Source organism: Myotis yumanensis, unplaced genomic scaffold, assembly GCF_028538775.1.
Source record: "Myotis yumanensis isolate MYYU_CA2020_CCGP unplaced genomic scaffold, mMyoYum1.0.hap1 SCAF_10, whole genome shotgun sequence".
Classification (NCBI taxonomy): domain Eukaryota; kingdom Metazoa; phylum Chordata; class Mammalia; order Chiroptera; family Vespertilionidae; genus Myotis; species Myotis yumanensis.
Window position 1 is genome coordinate 5,053,584 of NW_027223761.1, and position 19,441 is coordinate 5,073,024.

General features: G+C 54.7%; 2 protein-coding genes and 1 pseudogene across 2 annotated transcripts; 2 read left to right on the top strand and 1 right to left on the bottom strand.

The window, feature by feature from the left end:
- Nucleotides 1-2,406: 2,406 nt before the first annotated feature.
- LOC139017812 (transcription cofactor HES-6-like) lies at nt 2,407-2,899 on the top strand (annotated as a pseudogene).
- A 3,615-nt stretch (nt 2,900-6,514) lies between these two features.
- On the top strand, nt 6,515-8,767 carry LOC139018728 (SAC3 domain-containing protein 1-like). The gene is given in 4 exon segments (XM_070427452.1): nt 6,515-6,539; nt 6,699-6,936; nt 6,939-7,082; nt 8,161-8,767. Coding segments are annotated over 3 exon segments (879 nt in total). The 5' UTR covers nt 6,515-6,539; nt 6,699-6,704; the 3' UTR covers nt 8,664-8,767.
- Nucleotides 8,751-17,880, bottom strand: LOC139018729 (aminopeptidase NAALADL1-like). Its single transcript, XM_070427453.1, has 18 exons — nt 17,681-17,880; nt 17,424-17,596; nt 17,151-17,272; nt 16,658-16,780; nt 14,392-14,675; nt 14,190-14,291; nt 13,027-13,112; nt 12,803-12,922; nt 11,918-12,003; nt 11,777-11,840; nt 11,625-11,692; nt 11,307-11,398; nt 11,118-11,208; nt 10,334-10,415; nt 10,078-10,251; nt 9,917-10,004; nt 9,714-9,806; nt 8,751-9,427 (listed from the first exon to the last, which is right to left on the bottom strand). The coding sequence occupies exons 1-18, from the start codon at nt 17,878-17,880 to the stop codon at nt 9,241-9,243; spliced, it is 2,235 nt and encodes a 744-aa protein (XP_070283554.1). The 3' UTR covers nt 8,751-9,240.
- Between the last annotated feature and the right edge of the window lie 1,561 nt (nt 17,881-19,441).

Here is a 19,441-nt window from a genome sequence, read left to right on the forward strand (position 1 = left end):
ACCATACTTTTCTCTGCTGAGCAAAATTGCTTCCCCTGGGATTCCCTAGCTGGGTTGGCAGAGGAGCCGGAGCTAGGCTGAGCCTGAGAATGCTTCTGAGGGACTAAGCTGAGCTTGAATAAAGGCTGTATGCTTTTGCATCAGACTCGGCGCTCCCTGGTGGTTTCCTCTGGGGAATCTTGAAATCTGGGCATAACATTTGGGGTCTCTCCGGGACCACCAAGACCCACGAGGGACCCTGATCTGGAGAGTCTGACTGACCGAGGTAGGTGTCTGTGTGTTGTGTATTCTGTTCTGTGTGTTATATATTCTGTCCTGTGTTGTGTGTTCTGTCCTGTGTGAGCTCATTTCTGAAATTCTGTAATGCCCGTAGCGGTCTAGGTGGACGCACTGCTGAAAGTCCACGGGCGGGGAGAGTCAGACCTTCTGCTCTCACTTCAGGAGGGACGTGGAATCCCCTCACAAGGATCTGAGACGAGGCGGGTCGCTCCTGCCATTCGGTTTTGCTTCGGCGGAGTCGGAAGGCTGGTTTTTGGGGCTTTTTGGTTGTCTGTTTTTGTGTTTTTCTGTTTTATTCTGTGGACTTACTGGACGGACATTATGTGACAGACTCAGACTACTCCTTTAAGTATTATGATTGATCATTTCAAAGAGATTAGGGGAGGCTATAGAGCTCCCTCAGGAATTGGGAAATTGTTAGGAATTGGGTGGTTTGTTTAAACTCCGAGTGAATGTCTGGTGAAAGTGTGTGAGTGTGGAGGGAGGGGGCCTGCCCTCTCCTCTCCTTTGTGTGGCTCCACGACTTCAGTTATGGAGTCCGAGTGGGCCCCAACCTGCGGCTCCGCGATTCGTCATATGGCAAAACGGTGACTCATCCCCACGTGGAGGTGATCAGGCCCAGGGTTTATACGGGTGCACCTTAGATAAGGTGAATCTAAGCTCCCAAGGGACGCGGCCAGGTGGGCATCTGAGTGAGGATCTGTGAAAACAGGTCACCCCTCCCTTGTCTGTCTCTCGTCACTGATCATCATGGGGTCGAGACAAAGTAAACCTATTGTTCTTAATTACATGTTAAAAATTTTTTAGCTGAAGCCGGTTTGGCTCAGTGGATGGAGCGTCGGCCTGCAGACTGAGGGGTCCCAGGTTCGGTTCCGGTCAAGGGCATGTACCTGGGTTGCGGGCACATCCCCAGTGGGAGATGTGCGGGAGGCAGCTGATCGATGTTTCTCTCTCATCGATGTTTCTGACTCTCTATCTCTCTCCCTTCCTTTCTGTAAAAAATCAATAAAATATATTTTAAAAAAATTTTTAACGGGATAAGTTCAAGGCTAAAATAAAGGCTGGCTAGTTTCCAAGATTGCTTAGTTCTGAGATTGCTTATAAAAAAGCAAGAAAGAAGTCTTTTCAAGTTAACTATTTGCTTAGCAAATTAACAAAGTAGTAAATTTCAAAGAACTTGTTATTTATGGTTTTCTTATCTCTTTGGTGGACACAAAGGGCTTACAGCTCCGCAGGATGGAGAGATTTACTGGCCCTAACCCTGCCTGTGACGTGTTTTGTTTGACTTGCTATTTTCAATTGTTTATTAGAATCCTCATAGAGAACATAACCTGGTCTTTCCCTTCCTCCCTCATCCTGATTCTGAAAGCATCTGTTACTGGATTTCAGGTGGTCTCCAGGCTTTCTGTCTGCAAGAAATCTCCCTATGCACCCATTATTTTTCCAGGCCAACTAAGAGTCATATTTCCCCACAGGTCCGACCCCAGCCTCCGGGAGGGAGGGCTACTATAGGAGCAGTCTGTAGTTTTCTTCGAAACTCCCACTGTTTAAAGGGAGACAAACAACTGGACTGGGGGACGGGGGAATTGGTTGGAGAGAGATCAAGAGTAAAGAAAAGAGGAAAAAAAATCTGTGAGGGAAAGCAATGGGCCTGGGCTGAGAGAAGGGGGGCGGGGGTGTTGGCAGTTATGTTACTGGCTGCAGACCTAACAGGTCTTATCAATGAACTTCAAGGTCACAACAAGTTCTCTGTAAGCACAATTAGTCTTTCTCTGCCCTGGTTTATTCTTTTTAACCCTTCCAATGCTAAATTAAACTGATACCTGTTCTTAGTTTTGTTTAAGAATAAAAAAATTCTAATATGTTAAAAACAGCTAAACTCCCAGGAGAAAAGCGGAGGAGGAACAAAGCTGAAGTCAGCAGCCACCCTGGTGATTTAGAACTGTTTTGGTAGGCAGACTCAGCCCCTGAGAGCCAGGTCAAAGAAGGGGGCGCTGGATGCCTGAGCTGCCCGCTGAGGCCCTGAAAGAAGAAGCAGCAGTGAGAGAGTGGGGAGGACAGGGGTTGTTGCCGGCAGTGCAGCTAAGGGTGCTGGGCGCGCCCGCGGCACTTTGGGCGGTGCTGGTTATGGTGTCACCACTGGCACCCCGACGGGACCGTGTGGGCCTAGAGAATAAGGACCGCTGGGAGGCGCGGGAGTAGGGGGGGACCGCAAGGCCCAGAAGCCCCTGGTGGAGAAGAAGCAGTGCTCCCAGATCAATGAGCGCCTACAGGAGCTGCGGCAGCTGCTGGCGGGCACCAAGGTGAGGCTGGCAGGCCAGTGCCCAGGGGCTGCTGAGCGGGTGGGCGGGGGTCAGGGCATTGCCTGGCCTCACCTCCCTTCCCCACCTGGCACCCCCACTGGCGCAGGTGCAGGCCAAGCTGGAGAATGCCAAGGTGTTGGAGCTGACGGTGCGGCGCGTGCAGGGAGTGCTGTGAAGCAGGGCTCGTGGGCTTGAGCAGCTGCAGGCAGAAGCCAGCGAGCACTTCGCTGCTGGCTACATCCAGTGCATGCATGAGGTGCACACGTTTGTATCCACGTGCCAGGCCATCAACGCCACCGTCGCCACCCAGCGCCTGAACCCCCTTCTTAAGTCCATGCCACTGCGAGAGGGCAGCAGCTTCCGGGATTTGCTGGGGGACGCTCTGGCCAGGCCCCCGGGAGACCCTACTCGAAGCAGCTGGCTCACAGGAGGGGCTGATATCCCCTTCCAGTGCACTCCCTTGGAAGAGGCCTGGTTGCTGCTCTGCCACAAAGGGAACTGGTAGAAAGGCAAGAAAGCAGGGCCCTGTAACTAATAAACAGGGTTAACAAAAAGGACACTCTCCCTGGACCTGGGAGCCATCAGGAATTTGAAATTCTCCAAGAGAGGAGGAGTCTGACTCAGAGACTGGCTGAAACCTCATTGGGTTAGGAGAACTGGAGGCTGCATATTGAACTTATAGACTGCAGTTTGCTGGGCAGAGGTCCAAGCCCAGTTGTATAGGGGTTAAGATACCTGTATACAGCAAAACAACTTTCTCCCGTGCCAGAATACATTTTAAGGAAATTGGACAGACTGTGTTTATCGCTAGAAAGAAGAACTAGCCGCAGTGCACAGCCCTGACAGTGACCTACAGAAAACTGTATAATAGACTCAGATGATACCTGCATCTACATAGACATAGCTCCAAAAAGACAAGGACAATTTTGCCTTATAAAGGCAAGGTCAAGAGTAGACTTTAGTCACCTCCCTAAGATTATTGTGTAGCCCTACCATATCTCATGTGTAGTAGCAGAAGTTTTAACTGCCTGAAGCGGCCATGGTGCCAATATTATGTTTCATTGTATTAATATGTTGTATTAACCTTCAATTCTCTTACAGGTTTGAATGTAGCTGTAGCTGCCAGCAGTTGCCATAGACCAATGATAGTCTACAGTTCTTGGTAGTCTTTGGGAATAACTGGCAAGTGTCCAGATTCCCACTCTAAGGGCCATTGTTATGGCTATATGTTAGCTGTCCTGGAAGGAGGCTATGTGGGATAAACCCAAAAAGTAAAGGGTGTCTAGCTGCCAAGAGGGCAAGTGCCCAACTGGGCAAAGAAGAATACCCATCAGGTTTTGGTCTCTATTGAGAGACAGTTGACAGTTGGCAGCCTGTATACTGTCTTGCAGGCCTGTGTGACCATGCCCATGTCAGGGGTGGTACAAACCTCAACTGTAGAAAACTGGGAAAAGCCTGTTTGGAATAGAAGGTTTGAGGCATAGTTATGCATTTTTAAAGAACATGGAAAGAAGGTTTAAAGGCTAATTTGAAAGTATGAAATTTAGAAAGGTTGTGTATGTAATAAGAAGGAGCAGAGAAATGTTGAAAGGAAATTAATCAAATAGTACAGGTCAGTAAGCCAAAGACAGTAAATAATTTTCAAAGTACTTAGGGGGGACTGATAAAAGAAATCCAACAGTTACCGTTTTGTTATAACTCTGAAGAGTCCATGAAAAGGAACTGGCAAGAAAAATCAGAAAATCTTAGAGCAGATCAGTATATTTTTCTCCTTATATAATTCCTCTGAAATTTGGCAATGCTAAATAAGTCATGGCAATACATTTCTTTGCATGAAATCAATAAGACCGGTTTTCAATAGTGATTTTATTAACCGGAAACTTTGACTGGAGTATCTTGTTTTAAAGAAACGTGTCTAAGCTCTGAAGACTTGAAGTCAATAAAAGTGCCACAGGAAAAGCCTGGTATCCTGCTTGGGAGCCCTGAAGATGGCTGGCGCTGGAGCATCAGGCCCATGCCCTACCATCACTGGCGGTTGGTCAGAGTAGAAGGGGAGCAATAAGGATGCCTCTGCATCCCTGTGGAACCCCCCCCCCCCCCCACACACACACACACTCTGGGCTGCAACGAGTAGGAGGGCTACTAAGATGGGCCTTAAAGCCTAGAGCGTGGGCTCAGGTGGAGTTACTACAGGTGAGGGATTCACCTATCTTGGCAGATACTGCAGGCAGGCCTGATGGCAGCTGGATGGCTTGGCTTCCTGGCCCTACGGGGCACATTAAGATTCAATCATGAAATTCCAGCAAAGGTGGTCAGTTACCATTCTTGTTGTGTTTATGCAAACATCAGGCCAAATTGAATACAGTAGATAAATTAGTCTTGATTTGGCTTTTTGATAGCCATAGAGGAATTTTAAGAAGAAAAATCCTATTTCAATAGAAGTTGTTAAACCTAAAATGGTTTCTTTCCCTTCCACTGGACCATTTGTTATAGTTTGTCTCTGCCAGGTCACAAGCCCAGCTCCTTCTGTGCCCAGGACAGCAGGGAGCCTGAATGGAAGGTGACCTCTAACCAGACACACCCGCTGCAGATCACCCTCAAGAAGACAGCGGACCTCGCTGGACCTCTTGTAATCCTCCTAATGCTGTTGACTTTCGGCCCTTGCATTGTTAACAGACTAGTCCAATTTGTCAAGAAGCGTATAGGGGTGGTTCAGTTAATAGTTCTGCATGCCTAGTACAGGCCTCTAGCAAGGGTGAAATAGAAATGCAGTCTGTCTCATGATTGAGCCAGAAGTTCCAAGACAAGGGGGGAATGAAAGGACAGAACGGGACTGATAGCTGTGTCCCTAACTCCTCTTCCAATAAAAAAAAGCCATAGAATGTATCAGTTACTCAGCCTGCCCTTATCTCAGCCAATAGGAACGCAAGGAAACTAGCCCAAGGCCAAAAGTATGCTAGCCAACCCCTGTCTTTGTGTAACTAGACCAGGGGTGGGCAAACTTTTTGACTCAAGGGCCACAATGGGTTCTTAAACTGGACCGGAGGGCCGGAACAAAAGCATGGATGGAGTGTTTGTATGAACTAATATAAATTCAAAGTAAACATCATTACATAAAAGGGTACGGTCTTTTTTTTTTTTTTAGTTTTATTCATTTCAAACGGGCCGAATCCGGCCCGCAGGCCATAGTTTGCCCACGGCTGAACTAGACCCTAACTGCACCCTACCCCTGCGTCACTAGCCCCCAGTCCTCACTCAACCAACCAGAATCGGGCAAATCAGTGGTCTAAGTGAGCCCTCATCCCCCTCCCCCCACCCCCGACCTCAAGCCCTATAAAGTCTTTGTTCTTTCAAAACTCCAGGCTCTCTCAAATCCTACCGTTGTGCCGGTAGAGGCAGAGGGACCAAGCTGAGCTTGAATAAAGACTCTATGCTTTTGCATCGGACTCAGCGCTCCCTGGTGGTGTCCTTTGGGGGATCTTGAAATCTGAGCATAACACTGGAAGCAGAGGTATGTAGTTGCCACCGGAAGTCCCAAAACATTTACTCTCTGGCCTTTTCCAGAAAATTTGCTGACCCTGGATCTACAAAATGGAGAGAATAGTGTCCAGGGAAACAGGGGAGCATGACAGTAAGGCTGACGGGGCCAGGTTATTGGGATGGATGATGGAGAGGAACCCGAAGCGGGGTCATCCATTTTGCAGAAGTGGGTCTCCACAGCCAAATGAGGACCCTGACGTGCGCAGGATCCTGGGGAGGCGTGGCTCTGCTCCTGCCCGCCCCGCTGCAAAGCGATTGGTTGTGGGAAGGAACTACAAGCCGGTGCATCATGGGAGTGGCCCGGGTTGTGCAGAGCGCATTATGGGGGCATTTGCGGTCCTGAGCTTGCGGCGCTGAACTACAGCGCAGTGCATCTCGGGAGGCCCGCTCCAATCTCTGTGGGAAGCAACTGACTCGGTGAGAGGAGGGCGGTTGCCGACGCCGGCGGGGACGTTTACACCCCGCCCAGTCTTCTCCGATCCTCCGTCGGGCTCGGCGTGCCCCCCACTTCCTGCAGGATGGGGCGAGGGGCCGCCGCCGTCCTCGGGATGCTGAGCGCCCATCCTCTCTCCCCAGCCCACCATGTCCGGCTGCGAGCTGCCTGTGGGCACCTGCCCGGACATGTGCCCAGCCTCCGAGCGCGCCCGACGCGAAAAGGAGGGCCGCCTGCATCGCTTCGAGGTGGCGCCGGGCTGCTGCGGGAGCTGGCCCCGCGCTGACCCGCAGCGCGCCGTGAAGGAGTACAGCCGGCCGGCCGCCGGCAAGGCCCTGCCCCCGCCGAGCCAGCTCCGGCCGCCGGCCGTGCTGCTGGCCACAGTGCGTACGGGCTAGTGGACCGGGCGCTGCTGCAGGGCCAGGTGCAGGAGGGCTTCGGTTCGCTGCGGCGCTGCTACGCGCGGAGCGCAGGGCCGCACCCCCGCCAGGCGGCCTTCCAGGGCCTGTTCCTGCTCTATAACCTGGGTGAGTCGGGGCCCCCGCGGCGGGACAGGACGCGGAGGTGGGTTCCCTGTATGTGGACAGTGGGTGCCGGGAAGGAAAGAGAAGCTTTCAGATCTCACCCTTAGCCCCCTACCCCTCCCTGCCGCTTAAATGTGTGTCAAGTCAGAGCACGAGATCCACCAACCAAGACTTTTATCTTTTTCTTTTTTTAATTTTTTATTGATTTCAGGGAGGAAGGGAGAGGAAGAGAGAGCTAGAAACATCAATGATGAGAGGGAATCATTGATTGGCTGCCTCCTGCACGCCCCCCACTGTGGACCAAGCCCGCAATCTAGGCATGTGCCCTTGACCGGAATCGAACCCGGGACCCCTCAGTCTGCAGCCCGACGCTCTATCCACTAAGCCAAACCGGCCAGGGCAACCAACCAAGACTTTTAGACCCTTTCTGTGGATGGAGGGTGCATTCTGATAAATAATATTCTATTTAAATGTAATAAAATGCTGTTGACTTCACCACCCACTAATGGCTCACAAGCCTCAGCTTACAAAAGCGGCCAAAGGTCCCAGGTGTCTGATTCTTGGAAGGGAAGCAGGGGCAGTATCTCCTCAAAGAAATGGCCTTGCCAAAGGGACAGGGAAGATGGTGCCGAGCCGGGGCCCTGACCTGTGGGGCAGGTGGGGCAGTGGAGAAAGAACTGGGTTTCAAGTCAGAAACCTGGGATTTGATCGTTCTGGTCCTACTACATACAAACTGTAGGACAGTTCAAGTCTCAGGCAAGTTGTTAAATTATCTGGGCCTTTTGCCCTCATCCGTGAACACTGCTTCAGTTTATTATAAGGATCCAAACTGTTTGAAGGGGCAACCTCAGGCAGATAGGGCTCAGGAAGGGCTGATGGGAAAGGTGAAGGTGCGCTTGGCCTAGGGGAGGGGCGTGGCCAGGTGGGTGGGTAGCAGGACTGAGTGGGGAGGTGGGCTTGGTGGAGGACTGGAGCCCCTGGAGGCTCAGGTGGGTGGGGGCGGCAGAAGCGGATGGGATGGAAACTGGGCCTGGTCCTGGCAGACTCGTGTGGTCCTCATCCCGGCTTTCTGCCCTCACAGGCTCAGTGGAAGCCCTTCACAGTGTTCTGCAGCTGCCAGCTGCCCTGCGCTCCTGCCCAGCCCTACGCACGGCCCTGGCTGTGGACGCAGCCTTCCGGGAAGGCAATGCTGCCCGCCTGTTCCGCCTGCTCCGGACCCTGCCATACCTGCAGAGCTGCGCCGTGCAGTGCCACGTGGGCCATGCCCGCCGCAGAGCCCTGGCCTGCCTCAATCGTGCCCTGAGCACCCCCAAGGGCCAGACCTTACCCCTGGGATACATGGTCCACCTGCTGGCCCTGGATGGGCCCGAGGAGGCACGGGACCTGTGCCAGGCCCATGGACTGCCCTTGGTTGGACAGGACAGAGTTGTGTTCCAGAGGGGTCACTACGCTGAGGAGGGGCTGCCGCCCGCGGGGACCTGCAAAGTGTTGGTGGGAAGCAAGCTTGGAGGGCGCTCCCTGGAGGAAGTAGTCATGGCGGAGGAGGAAGAGGTGGGTGGGGACAGGTCCAAGCCCCTTGAGTAAGGAGATAAAGTGCAGTCTCCCAGAGCCCAGGACCGGGTCTGAGCACTCAGGCCCCTTTTCTCATGATTCCCACACAATAAAAGGAACTTGTTTTGTAAGGACAATAGCTAGGCTTGATTTATTTGGGGAAGGGCAGGAAGGAGTTGAGAAATGTGAGGTATGAGGGTGGAGGAACCCAGAGTGGGCAAGGCCCTATTTTCCCTGGGCCTCAGTCTCCCTGCTGGTCCCTGAGTAGCCCTGGTGGACTCGGAGCTGGCATCTAAGGTTGGCATGCATACTATCTTCACCCACCCACCACCAAGAGCAACTGAGGGTTTTGCCATTCCCACCATCCCTGCCTCCTTTTCTCTACCCTCTCAACCAAGAGCCAGGATGAGGGAGATTCATTCAGGGCTTGTCACTCCCCTCAGGTGACCACAACTGGTAGGGCCCTGAGCTGTTGCCCCAGAAGCTGGAAAGGATCCCATAGAGTGACCTCCCTTGGCATCAAGGAAGACTGAGACACCCAAAGAAAACGAGTGGGGAGAGGGTTCAGATAAAGGGGGGGTAGTGGTGAGTGGAGGAAGGAGGGCTAGGGTCAGAGGTCAGCCACGGGCCTCAGGGTGGCTGCTGCACCCTCCAGGGCCGCCACCACAATGCTGAGCTGCCTCTGCACCTCAGCCCAGGCTGCAGATCCTGGGTCTGTGTTGTTGGCCCTGAAACAGGCATTGGCCAGGCCTGGGAATGTAGCTACGACGCTTTTACGAGGAGCCCAGAGCACGTGGCTACCAGGAGAAATAGGGAGCATCAGGGTTATTTGCTTCAGCCTGGAATGGGCTCAGCTCCTGGACAGAGCCAGGCACAAAAGCACCTCCCACTGCCTCTAAAAGCTGTGGCTCTTACTGGTAGCAGAGGTAAATTCTAGTCCCAGCGTGACCGTGACTGATTTGCATCCCTTCCTTTGAGCCTGAATCCCTTAAAGGCCAGTGAAATGCTGGCATTCTCCTCCCTCGGTGCCCATTACCCAGCCTCACCCCACTGCACCCCCCAGGAGCTTTGGGACAGGCTCACCTATAGTAGCGTTCCTCTGGGAAGGCTCGAGGGTTCAGGAAGGCCCGTTCCAGGAGCATCAACTGGTCATTGAGCATCCGTACCTGCAGGGGGCTGGAGGTGGCAGGACTTGCTGGTCACTCTGGAGCCAGCAGCCCAGCTGCCAGCCTGCATCTTGCCCTGGATGCCGCCCTCCCAGGCACCTGCTTGCTGCCCTTGCTCACTCGAAGGTGCCCTTCTGCAGCGCTGATATGCGTTGGCCCAAGGCCACAGCTGCCCCCTCGAAGTTCTCCACTGCAGTCACCAGAGGCCCTGTGGGGACAGCCAGCATCTTAGCCCGGGGAGTTCAGGCTTCCCTGTGCCTCCTGTCAGGGGGCCTTCGTACCCAGGCTGATGCTGTGCTTCTCCAGCAGGGGCTCCAAGTACAGCTGGGCATCCTGCAGGAAGCTTCGGAGGGTCTCACTGTAGTCACTGACGTTGAGAGGCAGGAAAAGGCTGTCACTGAGCCGAAGAAGCACGTTCCCCGCCGTCCTGGCCACGGCCTGGTGGCTGCTGAAGCCTGCAGAGAGGGCGACGAGGCCAGGGCTCAGTCTTCAACCCGTCCTCCTCCAGCCTCAGGATGCTCTTGACCCCGTCCTCACCGGGGTCCACAAACTTGTCCACGTAACCAAAGGTGTCGAAAGCTGTGTGGTAAGTGGGGTAGATCCGGGCTGAGGTCTTGCTCTGGAGAAACAAAGTCCAGAGGTGACAGGCTTGAGATGGGCAGTGGGAGGAGGTGGGCCTACAGTGAGCTACAATGTAGAGACATTCCCTGAAACCATTGCCCCATCCATGAGGTAGTTCCTAGAATTCCCACTTTATAGAAGAAGAAACTCATGCTCAGAGAGGTTAAGTAACCTGCCTGATATCACACAGCTAATAAGTGGCAGGGCTGGGTCAGGTGCCAGTTTCCTGTTTCACATGAAGAAGAGCCCAGAGCTTTGGAGTTGGACAGGATTTAAATCTACCTTCACTACCCAGGAACAGGAAGGGAGAGACTTTTGGAGACACAGGCTGGGTATTCCATAATCCCCTATCTCATTCACTCTCACACCAATGCATTTAATCTATTCTGAGATAAACTTTTTTTCCTATTTTAAAGATTCTGGAATCAAGATGCTTACAGTCAGTGTTATTCTACGCTTAACTGGCAGTGCAGTTTCCCCCCTCCTGAAGAGTGCCTATCATGTGCATCTTACAGTCAATAGCATCTTAAATTTGATGTTAGATGAGCCTAAGCAGATTCCCTGAGAAGAAAGTTGGGCGAGGTAGCAGAGCTACTGAGTGAGTGATGGAGCTGATTCAGACTGCTCTAGAGAAGGCAGGAGAGGCGGGGCTGGCGAGTGGAGCAAAGTACAGAGCTGCAGACGGAGCGGTGCGGCTCACCCGGTCATAGGTGTAGGCGATGTCCATGGAGGAGATGCCCAGGAAGTGAATGAAGGGCGCGTAGTCGCTGCCAGCACCCAGAGAGCCCACGCTGCGGGAAGGAAGATGGATGGGCTGGAGGCTGCTGGGCCGGCCCGCCCGCCCAGGCCCCGGCCCCGGTCCCCGCCCCGGCCCCAGCCCCGGGCTCACCTGGGGACCAGGCCATACACTGGACTGCTTCGGTTGAAATACCGGATCCAGTTGTCGTAGATGCTGAGGCTGCCCGGGCCTGGTGCGGGGATCTGACCAGAGGGGAATGTAGTCTCGGGGTTGGCCCCTCCCCGACCCAACAATTAACGGGTCCGCTGCCGGGCCCACCCTAGTCTCCAGCCAACGCACAGTCCTGCGGGTCCTACAAGGCCCGCCTCCGGTCTCAGTCCCACCCCCAGCCCCGCCCACAACCAGGGCCAGCTCCAGCCCCGCCCACCCCGCAGCCCCGCCCCCGAGCGTCCGCCCCGCCCCCTTCACCTGTTTGGCTGCGGAGAAGATGAGGCTTTGGACCGGGGGCGTCCCCTGCGCCCTCAGGGTGGCGTTGGCTGTGGGGGGACCAGAGAAGGGCTCTACCCCGACCCCAGCCCCTCTATCTGCCCCCTCCCCAGGCAGCCCAGTCTCCCCCATACCAAACACCGAGATGTCCACGTTGATGTAGGCCACGGCGCGCTCCTGCAGCTTGCAGAAGAACTCCTGCGGGGAGGGCAGCGTCAGCCCGGCACTGCCCGGCCCGCGATCCCCTTGATCGCCGGCCCTGGAGGCTCACTCACCTCCGTGAATTCTGTGGAGCCAATGAGCCCAAACTCCTCTGCCCCCCAGCTCGCAAACACGATCGATCTGCGGGGGCGCCAGGTGCCTGGGGCAGGGATAAAGGGTTAGAGGGCAGGGCCCCCCAGATCCTGGGGTGACTCAGAAAGGTTGGGGACTTGGAGAGGGCGGAGGGCTGGGGGTAGGTCCTGCTACCTCTCCAGCCAAGTCTTCCCAGAGGCTCCCTCCTCTGCTGTGACACCCCACCAGCACCCCAACATTGCCCTCAACACCAGTATTCCTCAGTCAGATGGCCCCTTCCCCGGGCGCCCTGCCTCCCTCTTCGTTAGAGGCGGGCTTGAGAAGCATCCTGACCCTCCAGCTCCAACTCCCTTCTCCACCCATCATCCTAGAAACACTGGCCCACAGGCTTCCCCTGGGGAAGCCCTCAGATACTTTGTAGCCATCACAATTGTCCTTACATGCAGGCGCTCTGTGGGTTCACGGTGGGACCTCGGGTGCTTAGGGGCCTGACATGTAGTGGCACTGAGACACATGTGCTGAGTTAAGGACTGTCATTCCTGCCTCAACTGGGCTGAAGCTCACAGAGGCAGAGCCTGGACACTGCCTTGCTCACAGCGGCATCTAGGCCTCCCTCCATCCAGGGGCACAACAGGCTCTCAGAAGCTACTATACGAATTAATCAGTGGTCTGGTCCGTTCCCTGTACCAAACTGAGCTACTCGAGGCCAGGGCTGGTGTCCACGCCTGTCTGCCTCCAGGGCCCTCAGGCACAAGGGGGCACTGGAGAATGAGACAGGAGGTGGGACGATGTCCAGAGCCAGGAAGGAGTGGGTTTGGAGGTGACCTCCCGGGGGACAGTTCCTGGGTCGGCGAGGGGGGGCTCACCCTTCTTTAGCAGGGTCCCCAGGACGCGGGAGAGCTCCAGGAGGACAGCAGTGCCACTGCTGGGGTCCACGGCCCCGTGCACCCAGCTGTCCCGGTGGTTTCCATAGAGCACATAGCGGTCTGGGGGGAGGAGGAGAATCAGAAGCCAGAGAAGAGGGAGGGTGAGCCAGGTAGGGGGAGGGCGCAGTCAGGGGCTTCAGAGCAGGGCTGCTCCTGGGGCTCACCAGGCTCCACAGCCCCGCGGATGATCCCCAGGACGTTGGAGGAGTTCCGCAGCTCCAGGCGGTTGTGAACACTCAGGTTCACCTGGCTGGGGAGTGAAGGGGACGGCAGAGTGTTGGCCCTGCTCCCCACCCCCACCTCTCCCGCAGCTCTCTGCCCCAGTGCAAGAGAAACAGGCCCGGGGCAGAACAGGTCAGGGAGTGCCCAGAAGTACCAGGAGAGGCAGTAAGGCTAGAGCCCAGCTCTTCTGATTCCTGTTGTCCTTTTCATTCCCTCCCTCCTGCAGTGCTTATCAGATACTTGGTGATGCCAGCACTGCACCAGGGTCTGGGCCAGTGGTCGGCAAACTCATTAGTCAACAGAGCCAAATATCAACAGTACAACGATTGAAGTTTCTTTTGAGAGTCAATTTTTTTAAACTTAAACTATATAGGTAGGTACATTGTTATTAACTTAATTAGGGTACTCCTAAGCTGGACTTTGCTAAAAACGTCCTCAATCTGAGGGGTCGACCTCAGCGAACGTACCCCCACTTCTTCTATCGCCACTTCTTCAAAATAGACTTGCCCAGGCCGAAAACTGACTTCTGCGCATTGGCCACGAAGTTTCAATCGCACTGTACGTGTGCGCCCGCATGTGGTATTTTGTGGAAGAGCCACACTTAAGGGGCCAAAGAGCTGCATGTAGCTTGTGAGCCGCGGTTTGCCGACCACTGGTCTGGGCAGTGATGGACATGGACCCAGCCTTTGGGGGCCTCCCTCTCCTGAGCCAGACCACGAGGAAGCAAACTGCAGTGGATGCGTGACAGGCTCCCTGGTGGCGGGGAAGGTTAGTGCCGGCAGGAGCCCCAAGAAGGGCGTTCCCGGCAGAGGGGACAGCAAGTGCAGAGACCCTGATTTGGGAATGAGCTTGTTGTGCTCAAGAGAGGGGGCGACTGGAGGGTGGAGGTCTGAGATAGAGCAGGGGTACCCCACAGGGACTTGGGGGCCACACGGCTGTCTCACTGGTTCCCCAAAGACAAGACAGACATTTTGGAGTCAAGGGAGGGCTTGGGAGAGAAGTAAGGGAAAGGCCAGGCCTTGTTGTGGGCAGAGGGGAATCTCGGGGTCAGGGAAGCATAACTAGGGAGGGGAGAGGGGGTTGAGGGAGGAGGGGCCCAGCTCACCTGCCTGCGAACATACCACCAGGCTCAAAGCCCGGGCCCAACTTGTAGTCACAGCCCAGTGCTCCCTGCCAGTCAGCCTGGGCTGAGGGTCCTTGGAGGTTACTGGAGAGAAGAGGGAGAGCCTCAGAGCGAATATGGGTGTGGGGGCAGAAATGTGGAGGCCCTTGGAGGAGGGGCAGGAGACCCCAGGGCACAAGCTCACCAGAGAAGGACTTTGGCATCCTCGAAGCCAATGGGCTGAATGGGAATTGGGGGAAATCCGGAGGCAGTGGCTGGGTCCAGGCGAAAGGAAGAGGGCTTGGCTGGAAGGTAGGGAGTCAGGGGGTCCCCAAAATACTCATAGTAGGAGCCTCGTTCCACCCCAGAGGGAGGCAGGTGCCAGGAGTGCGGGAAGGTCTCGTTGGGCAAGCTCCGCCCATCATTGATGTCTTCGGGGTCCGTGTACACCAGCACCCCAGCCACCTCGTGCTTGGCAGCGTTCACAGCCTGCAGGAGCGGGAGAAGGAGGAGGCTATGTTCAGGGGAGGGTGAGGAGGATGCACACCTATGTTCTGGCTGTGAAGCCAGGCCAGATCTATCTCCCACTGGCAGGATGATGCCAACCCAAGTCAGCCTCAAAAGGAAGGAAATTCTGATACAACACTGATGAACTGTGGAGAGCGGCTACAGTGTTTGGACAGGTTCAAGCCTCGGACTAATGAGAGGGCACAGTCCTCTCATTGCCATGTGCAAGTCCCAGGTTGGAGGGCAGAGCCCTCCCAGCACAATTATAGCCAACAGCTGCAGTTGTAAGCTTGAACTTATGGTCTGAATACCTGGCCCCACGTGTCTGAGTGATGTGGGTTTGATAGAGTTCAGGTGCATGTCATTGAGTAGGATTGAAACCCACAAGAATGTTGTAAACATCTTGACCACGCCCTTACTGTGCCTCGTGGAATCTGGCTATAAAATGAAGACACGGCTTGTAGTCCGTGATGCTGTCTCTCCATCAGGGAGGGCAGCGTCCCACCTAGCGCCCAGCTTTATTCTCTTGTCTGTCTTTTCTAATCCTTCACCGCCCCCTCTCAGGGTCACCCTTGGCCGTACTGGTGCAGCACAAGGAACCTTGAAAACATTATGCCAAGGGAAATAAGGCAGACATAAAAGAACAAATACCCTATGATTTCTCTTACATGAGATACCAAGAATAGGCAAATTCAGAGAGGCAGAAAGGTGAATAGAGGCTCTCAGGGCTGAGAGGGAGACAGAAGAGTTCTGTTTATGGGGACAGTTTCATCTGGGATGGAGCCAGAGTCCTGGGCGTGGGTGGTGGTGGTGACTGCCCCATTTTGTGAATGTTCTTAATGCCACTGCATTGTACACTTAATGATGGTTAAAATGGTTTTATTGCTACAATAAAAACAAAACAGTACCTTTTAAAAAGGCAGAACAAGGACAGCGTTTGTGTGCCAGAGTTGATGTGTTTCTCCCACAAGAAACTCTGCATAGATATCCCAGAAGCCGAAAGAGTGGTGGCCTCTTTGGAGGATGGCCTCACTGGAGAGCTTTTCATTTCACACGGGGTTTTTATAAACTGGAAATTCCATCATGCCTGTCCCCACCCCCTTTTATTCTGTTCTTTTCTTCCCTTTTCTTTCTTTTTTTTCAGCTCTTATATGGGCACTTCTTTAAAAACTATGCTCAAGTACACATAACATAAAACTTATTATCTAAACCATTTATTTTTGTTAACCCTCACCCATGGATTTTTAAAATTGATTTTTGGAGAGAGTGGAAGGGAGGGGGAGAGATACAGAAAGAGAAACATCGATGTGAGAGAGACACATCAATTGGTTGCCTCCCGCAGGCACCCTGACCAGGGCCGGGGATCGAGCCTGCAATGGAGGTATGTGCCCTTGGCCAGAAGTGAATCTGGGACCCTTCAGTTTGAGGGCTGATGCTCTATCCACTGAGCCAAACCAGCTAGGGCTGTCTTAACCATTTTAAAGTGTACCGCTCAGTGGTATTAACTACATTCATATTGTTCAACTATTACCACCATCCATCTCTGGAACTCTTTTCGTTTTGCAAATCTGAAATGCCATATCCATTAAACACTCTCTGGCGTGCTATACCTGCATATATTTTTTAAAATCTTAAACCATACACATGTACTATTTAGTCAAAATTTTCAATTGAAAAGAAGCAGGCTGTGGGGAGGGCAACTGGCGGTATTTAAGTTGAATATTGGGAAGAATTGCTTCGCAGGAGGTCTTAGACTCCTAAAACATCAAAGCTGAAAATTTTGCCTAATGAGGCTCAGAGAGGTTAGGGGAGGCATCCAAGGTCACACAGCACAGCAGTGGTATAACACAAATACAGCTCAGCCCCCCACTCAATATCGCTCCTTCCCCTTCCCCTCACTTCCTCCTGTCCACTGCTGGGCCCCACTCCCCACCCAGCGCCCTGCACTGGGGACTGCTGCTCACCTTGGCCCCGCGTCCTACACCCCCGTAGCGGGTCAGGGCGATGGTGCCTTTGAGTTGGATGCCCTGAGCCTGTAGCTCCTTAAAGTCGTCTTCTGAGCCCCGGTTGGCGTAGACGAGGAGGCCCTAGTCCCAAGAGGAGGTGACCCTGAGGGCCAGGCCCAGGGAAGGTGGAAGGGGAAAGGAGAGGGGAGCTGGGTGGCAGGATAAAGGGTTTCGATTGCAAGCTCCCCAAGGTCAGTCACACCTGGTTTCCTGGTGTCCAGGAACCGTGTATCTGGCCCGGCCTAGAGCAGGAGCCATTAGTGTTTGTTGAGTGACTAAGTGATTGGGCGATAGAAGTAGCAATGGAGTGTGGAGCTGAGTAAACTCTGGGGTTGGGGAGCTGAGCCCCAGTCGAGACATTTCTCAAGTGCCCCTGAGTCAGGATGGGAGAAGCTGGAGTGGGAGCCGGGCAGCTGGGCCATGGCAGGGGGAGGGTGTATTCTAGGCCCACCTGTGGGGTTCCGGGGGGGGCGTAGGCAGCATAGGGTGGCACCACATCAGGCCCCCCCTGCTCCCCAGTCAGGTTCTCTTCGCTCTGGCGACAGGAGAAGAGGATGGTCCCATTGGGACCCACTGTGGAAGGGGGGCGGTGTTAGGAGCTTACCATCGAGCCTGCAACCAAGGGACCAGGTACATGTCCGAGGTATGTGCCCGAGGTATTGCCCGTGGGACCCACCGCTCCCCACCCCACAGGCATCCCTCAGCCAGTGAGGCGGGACCTCACCAATGGCCACGTGGTTCGGCCGCTCCTGGCTGGGGAAGGACAGCAGCACTTCGTAGGTGGACGCCTCCGCCGAGTCCAGTCCTGACTCTGGGTCCCGCCAGCGCCGCAGCAGCAGCTGCACCAGCGCCTCGTCCCGGGGGCTGGAGGCCAGGTGCGGCTCCCTGGAGAGCTCTCTGCAGGGTGGGCAGAGGGGGGCAGGCCCAGGGTCAGGGCAGGGCCTCTGGCAAACAGAAGGGGCTGGTAGAAAGGCCTCTCACCTAAGATTCTCCCGGATCCTGCTGGCGTCCAGCTGCCCCATGATGGTCTCAAGGATCTCTGGGTCCAGGTCCTGGGAGGCTGAGGCACTGGGTGCTGGTGGGTTGGCTCCCTTGGGGATGGCAAAGTGGCCCAGGATGATCCCTAGCCCCAAGAGGGCCGCGGCCCCGGCAAACCCCCCAAGCACCTTCCCCCACTGCATCCTGTGTAGTCTTGGCCAGCTAGGGTGGCTTCTTATAGATGGGGTGCCAGGCCTAGTTAACTATTACCCCAGGATGGCCCTGCCCTCTGGCTTCCTTGCTCACTGTCGGGGAAAGGGAGGGAACCCTGCAGGGAGGGCCTGGAGCTGCTCACATCACCACAGTGTCTGTGCCTTTCACCTGGAAAAGACCTCCAGGGTCATGACCTCCGCACAGGGCCACTGAGGCCCAGGGAGGGACCCCGGTGTCTCAGTAACACGGAGGCCCGGCCAGGACTCTGAGCCCGTGTCCAGACAGGGCTGCGCCTGCTGCCGGCATCACTGCCTGTCTCCTCGGTGCCACTGGTTTCCAGCACATCCAGCGCTGGCTGCTTGAGCAGGTTTGCGCTTAAATCCCATCCTTCCGCCCAGCACATGGCTCAGTGGTTGAGCATCGACCTATGAACCGGAAGGTTGAGGTTTGGCTCCTGGTCAGGGCACATGTCCGCGTTGGGGACTCCATCCCCAGTAGCAGGCGTGAGGGAGGCAGCGGATCCATGATTCTCTCTCATTGATGTTTCTATCTTCCTTTCTGTCCCCCTTCCTCTCTGAAATCAATAAAAATATATTTTTTAAAAAGTAAAATAAAATAAAATAAAAAAAAGTAAAATAAATCCCATGGACTCCACCACGTGGGAAGTGCCCTACAGAAGGAGGACCATGTCTGGCAGGGACCATTGGAGGGGATCTTCCAAGGATGAGAAGGAATTTAGACGCAGAGGGCGAGGGACCGGCCATCCTTACAGAAGGCCTAGCATGTGCCAAGGCTGGGCGAGAGGGAGAGGGAGACACGAAGAACTCAGCACAGATAATGAGCCTCTTCCACATCTCACAGAGCCAAGCAGCCTGGGAAAGTGCCTGGGGCTCAAGCTGTGCCTCCTCCCACCTCCCATGTTATCCTGCCTTGGCACCCAGCCAGGCTGCTGCCCATTGACAGGCCCAAAGATGCCTGAAGAGCTGAGGGAGCTGGGCCATGGTGGACTGTGTGTGTGTGTGCGTGTGTGTGTGTGTGTGTGTGACCCACAGCCCCCTCTAGGAGCAGCCCCCTTCCTGCTCACAACCCCACCTGCCCCGGGCCCCACCGTGCCATCTCCCTTGTGCTGCTGGTCAGGAGGGTTTGCATGTTAGCATAGGAGGACTGAGGTGGGGAAGGGGGTGCGGGGAGTGTGATCAGTGACTTCGGGGACATGCACCAGGAAGCCACCGTTCTTGGCCAGGTGGTTATCAGCAGCCAGGTGATTGACCTTGGGGCTTATCAGAAGCCTGTCAGGGTGAAGAGCACACACATTCCTTAGGAGGACACAGGACAGTTACTGCAGGAAGGCAGTGGGACGCCAAGGTCAGCTGGTAAATTGAGGAAGAGACATGGTGATGACATCACAAGGTACAGCTTTATGGTCCCACCCCACCCCCTCCTGGAAGGATTCAGTCCCTTGAACATGTGAAGTTACAAGCACAACATCTGGACAAGAGTATGTGACATCTGAGTGGGCTACTCCACCTGAGTGTAACGTGTGTGTGTGTG

Excerpts from the sequence above, each read along its gene's own strand:
- LOC139018729 (XM_070427453.1), bottom strand. The coding sequence starts at position 17,880 with ATGCAGTGGGGGAAGGTGCTTGGGGGGTTTGCCGGGGCCGCGGCCCTC. Across the intron at positions 12,923-13,026 it reads CCGCGGGGCTGTGGAGCCTG|ACCGCTATGTGCTCTATGGA; the intron begins GTGAGCCCCAGG and ends TCCTCCCCCCAG. Across the intron at positions 11,399-11,624 it reads TCTTCTCCGCAGCCAAACAG|ATCCCCGCACCAGGCCCGGG; the intron begins GTGAAGGGGGCG and ends CCCTCTGGTCAG.